This window comes from Mus pahari, chromosome 14, assembly GCF_900095145.1.
Source record: "Mus pahari chromosome 14, PAHARI_EIJ_v1.1, whole genome shotgun sequence".
Lineage (NCBI taxonomy): Eukaryota > Metazoa > Chordata > Mammalia > Rodentia > Muridae > Mus > Mus pahari.
Window position 1 is genome coordinate 44,014,456 of NC_034603.1, and position 5,300 is coordinate 44,019,755.

The following is a 5,300-nucleotide window of genomic DNA, read 5'->3' on the forward strand; positions in this document are numbered from 1 at the left end:
TTTGGTTTTTCAAGACAGGGTTTCTCTGTATAGCCCTGGCTGTCCTGGAACTCACTCTGTAGACCAGGCTGGCCTCGAACTCAGAAATCTGCCTGCCTTTGACTCCCGAGTGCTAGGATTAAAAGCGTGCACCACCACTGCCCGGTTCTTAGTGATTTTCCGTCAAAGGTTCATCATGCACGATTTGCAGAGGAGGAACGGAGGCTCAAGCACTCCAAGTGATAGAACCCAAGATTATCCTTTAGTCTGTGTGACAGGGGACCTTGGAGGGGAGCTCTGGTCTAGGGACTGGAGGCATGTGCTTCACAGGCCATTCATGTCAGAAGCCACTAGGAAAGGGGATGTGAAGTAGCTGTCTTACCAGAACAAGGACTTAAAAACAACAACCCGGGCTGGAGAGATGGCTCAGAGGTTAAGAGCACTGACTGCTCGTCCAGAGGTCCTGAGTTCAATTCCCAGCAACCACATGGTGGCTCACAACCATCTGTAATGGAATTTGGAATTTGATGTCCTCTTTTGGTGTGTCTGAAGACAACTACAGTGTACTCATATAAATAAAATATTATAAAAAAAAAAAAAACAACAACCCACCCAAACCTCCAACACAATCGCTATAATGAGATGCCAGCCATGTTATACACCATAAAATTCACCCCAAGAGCCAGGCAGTGGTGAAGCATGCCTTTAATCCCAGCACTTGGGAGGCAGAGGCAGGTGGATTTCTCTGAGTTCAGGGCCAGCCTGGTCTACAGAGTGAGTTCCTGGACAGCCAGGACACACAGTGAAACCCTGTCTCAAAAAACAAACAAACAAATAAAGCACCCCGAGTAATTTTTAAAAGATTTATTTTACTTTAAAAAGTGTATGTGTATGTGCCTGTGTACTTGTGTGTGTTTACATGTGTGTGTGTGTGTGTGTGTGTGTGTGTGTGCACCCAAGGAAACTAGAAGAGGCTGTGAGACCTTGTGGAGCTGCAGTTACAGGTCGCCGTGAGCCTCCTGACATGAATTCTGGGAAATGAACCAGGCCCTATGCACGAGCAGTCAACCCCTCAAACAGTGAGCCATTTCTCCAGTCCCCAGCCCCTAAATTAAAAAACAAAAATTATTTTGTTTTTGTTTCAATTTTTCAAGACAGTTTCTCTGTGTGGCCCTGGCTGTTTTAGAACTCACTCTGTAGACACATGCCTTGAACTTAGAGAACTTGAACTCTACCTCCTGAGTGTTGGGACTAAAGGCATGCGCCACGACTGCCTGGCCCACACAACTTTTTTAAAATGTCAGGAACATGAACACTCACAAAAGCTGTTTGTTTGTTTGTTTTTGTTTGTTGGTTTTGGTCCTTCTGAAACAGTCCCCCATGTAGCTCAGGCTGGCATAGAACTAACACACCGCCTGCCCCTGCCTCCCATGCTCTGTTTCAGAGATGTTCTTTCTCTGCCTAAAAGGAGGCCAGGGCTGTGGAGAGCCCGGTGGGCAGGTGCAGAGAGGGCAGGCCTGGGGCTCCTACCTTGGATTCCATATAGTCGGTTGAGACGAGACCGCCGGGCCTCGTCAGTGTAGGGCACAGCGAGCCACGGCATCTCACTAAAGTACTGTTTGAAAGACTCCTCTGACCTGCAGAAAGAGGTGGAGAAAAATGTCTTTATCCTGTGTGCATCTCCACTTGGTCCTTCCCCATATTATCAAGTTGGACTGGCTCCTATCGGGTTGGGGTTCCTAAACTCGGGGTCCTAGCCTAGCTCCTCCGGCCCCAGGCTTCTCATCAAGAAGCAAATGACTCCATCCACCAGGTGGCTCCCAAACTAGAAAGACAGCCAGGCCATGCCTCCTATCAATTTTACCCATGCCCAACATATCACCAGCGCAGACACATTTGATTCTTTTTTTTTTTTTTTGGTAAAGACTTAATTTGATTTGTGTTACTTATTTGTGTGTGTTTCTGTGCAAGGGGGTGGGAGTCGGGGAGAAAAAGCCAGGAAGGGACACTGGACCCCTTGTGGCCGGAGTTATGGGTGTTTGGTATTTGTGAGCTGCTCCCTAGAGGTGCAGGTGCTGGAGTGGGATCTCTGCTCCTCTGTGGAGCAGTCAGTGCTCTCAACCACAGAGCTATCTCTCCAGCCCCAACGCATCTGACTTTTACAGCAGGCTGGACACACACCACACTTGTGCTCCCTGTGTATGTGTGTTATGTAAGGAACTACACAGTAGGCACCAAGCCAACACCTATGACTATACACTGAGAAGCAACAGGGAACTCAAACACGCTTTAGTTATAGAAAGCACGTTGGGGCTGAGCTATGTGGATGTACAATGACCAGGGAAGGCACAAAGGAACCTTGCGGGTGATGGAAATGTTCTGTATCTTGATGACAGTAATGACACAGTAAACACAAAGGGCAGAGCTCACTGGCTGGAAAAACCCAAAACAGATGTAATTTATTTATATAGAAGTTGGGTTTCAATAAAGGTGATGTTGTTTAAAACAAAGCTTTAAATGTCTTTAGGCTGGTCCCTTATCAAAGACAGGGAATTGTGGGTTGGGGCCGTGAGACAACAGATAGCACAGAAGTACAATGTCAAAGCTACAGTGTGGCATCTTGAGAATCTCCTGCGACCAGGGCCTAGCAGACGCTCCCGCTCTCTCAGGCTGGATCTTGGCTGGGGTTCTAAGCTGAAGAGTGCTTTTTGAGATGGAATGAGGAGAAGGGGGGGACACCAGAGGCTTAGAGGGACAGGGCCATGGGAAACTACACTCCTCTCTTGCGTGATTTTCTTATCCACGTGCATGAATGAAGTCCTAGGCAAAGTATATGACCAGATCCATGCAAAACACAGTCAGTCACATGGTGCCAGACTCTGGCTCGTCTCCATCCTCCGCCCTGTATTTCCCTCACAATCTAGAAAGCTGAACCAAAAATGCATTTCCACTGACACTGCAGTGTACTGGGAAGGGCCTTAGTATTTGCAGAAAGGTTTACCTCATCTAATATCCCAGAGCTATCTTCCCTAACCCTTCTCCACGGCCTACACTGAGGAAGACATACGAGGCAAAAACATACATGTAAGCTGTTACTGGAAAAGTGGTGTAAGCCCACGCTTCAAGGATACATCGTACCTGTCTGCGCTAACGAAGATGACCTCAAACTTCTGGCCTGCCTCCTTGATCTTCCGGTAGGATTCCACCAGCACTCTGGTAAGGCTTCGGCAGGGTGGACACTGAAAGACAAGAGCCTTTGCCATGTAACATGTCTTCTCTACCTCTAGTTATTTGCCACTGGAGGCCAGGTGAGAAGACCTGGGTAGGGCTGGGATGGCAAAACCCAATGTATATGAGAGACGGAAGTAAGCTTTTGTCTCATCATAGTAATCAGTATGCGCAGCCAAAGCCCAGCCTAGGCTACATGCAGGAGGCGGCAAGGAGATCCCTCCCCTTTGGAGCCTGAGAAATCTTGTCAAGGTGGATGGCTGAGGAGAGGCTGTATTCCTTGTTGCCATCATCACTGATAGCATGAGTGTTTACTGTCATCAACGAGCAAGGAAAGGCAAGGCCAGGGAACTTCTGCCAGAGCCTCCTACCCCAGAGGCCAAGTCCTCAAGCACAGAGGTGACTCTGCTGTTCTCTTCAGTCTAAATCAAGGAGAGGCCAAACACTCACCCAGTGTGCAGAGAAATAGACTCCCACGTGAGACCCCTCCAGGCTGCTGCTCTCCAGCGACTGCCCGTTATTTCTAAGCAAGGGCCCCGCAATAACTTCCCGGAAGGGTTTAGGTCCCCAAGGGAATTCCAGACCTGAAACAGATAGGCCACAGAGGGTGTGAATATCAAGGCTCTTTAGGAAAGCCCGGGACCTGGGAGTCTCCAGAACTCTAGGGACAATTATGTCACCATACAGAACTTATTAGCTCAGCCACAGGATCTGCAGCCAATGCAGGAACAAAAGAACTCGGACTGTCGAGGGGGTCCCTTCGTGGGTAGGTGTCTGTAGCCAGGCCCATGGGATATGTAAAGGAAGGAGAGAAGAGATTCTGAAGGAGTATCCTCTGATCACCACAAGTATGCTGGGACATGGTGTGCCAACACACACACACACACACACACACACACACACACACACACACACAGAGTAAGTTTTTTAAAAATGTAATTTAAAAGCTGGGTAGTTGTGATTCATGCCTTTAACCCCAGCACTCAGGAGACAGAAGGGGCTCCTTCTCTACAGAGTGAGTTCCGGGACATCCAGGGCTATACAAAGTGATACTCTGACTGGAAAAAGCAAAAAAAACAAAAACAAAAACAAAAAGAAAGAAAGAAAATGTAATCTAAACCAATTAAAAACAAAAGGAAAACTCACCTGTGGCACAGACAGCCTCACCCAGTGAGGGGCAGTGCCCAGGGGATGAGAAGGCCTCTCTCCAGACTCAGAAGCAAGAACAGAAAGGACCCGGCCAGAGCAGGCCGCCTAGGAACTGACAGACTGGGTCTGCTCTACCTATGCTGGGACACACCCAGACAGCAATCCAGTCTCATCCTGCCAGCCCTGAATGCACGCTAGAACCCACTGTGGGATTTTTCAAGTTCGATGCTGTTGGGCCACACCCTTAGAGATTCGAAAGCAACAGGCCAGGGCTGGGGCCTAGGGAACCCAGAGAGGACCGAAGTATAATAAAAATGAAAATCCACAAAACCCAGATGGTCAGCGTTTTGATGACACTTGGACTCCCATCAGGAAGAGGAACTAACATGTTCCCAGCTCAACACAATATTTTCTCACAGGGTGGTCCATGGCCCACTGCCTCAAAATCGCCTGAGGGGTCAGGAATGAGAGTCCAGTTAAAAATGCAGGTGGCCAAGCCCACCCGGAAACCAGAGGATACAAAAGTCTATGGAGACTGGTTGCTGGGCTGGCCATGTTAATGATCTTGGGAGTGGGTTGGGTGTGAGCTCAAAATGTCCTGATACTTATAAATGGCAATCCTTCTATGCAGGAAATCTCAATCGCTGTCTGTCTCTGTCTCTGCTTTGTTTGTTTCTCTCTCCAAGGTCTCTCTACTAACCTGGAGCTCAGTAAGTAGACCAAGATGGCCTTAATTTAGAGAGCACCACCTGCTTCTGCCTCCCAAGTGCTGGGCTTAAAGATGTGCTCCACCACAACGGCCTTGATTTCCATTTTTTGAGAGTAGCTCAAGTTGGCTTTGAACTCAGAACCTTCTTAGCCTCTGGGAGGTTGGGGCTTCAGATATACCACATCTAGCTCTGAATGTGTGTGTGTGTGTGTGTGTGTGTGTGTGTGTGTGTGTG

The 5,300-nt window shown here is 48.4% G+C and overlaps 1 protein-coding gene across 1 annotated transcript in view; it reads right to left on the minus strand.

The window, feature by feature from the left end:
- Nucleotides 1-5,300, minus strand: part of Nxn (nucleoredoxin) — a 139,570-nt gene that overhangs the window by 12,886 nt on the left and 121,384 nt on the right. The window contains exons 3-5 of the mRNA XM_021212033.2: nucleotides 3,658-3,791; nucleotides 3,118-3,218; nucleotides 1,510-1,616 (exon numbers count right to left, since the gene is read on the minus strand). Coding sequence (XP_021067692.1) covers nucleotides 1,510-1,616; nucleotides 3,118-3,218; nucleotides 3,658-3,791 — 342 coding nt within the window. The remainder of the gene's footprint in view (nucleotides 1-1,509; nucleotides 1,617-3,117; nucleotides 3,219-3,657; nucleotides 3,792-5,300) is intronic.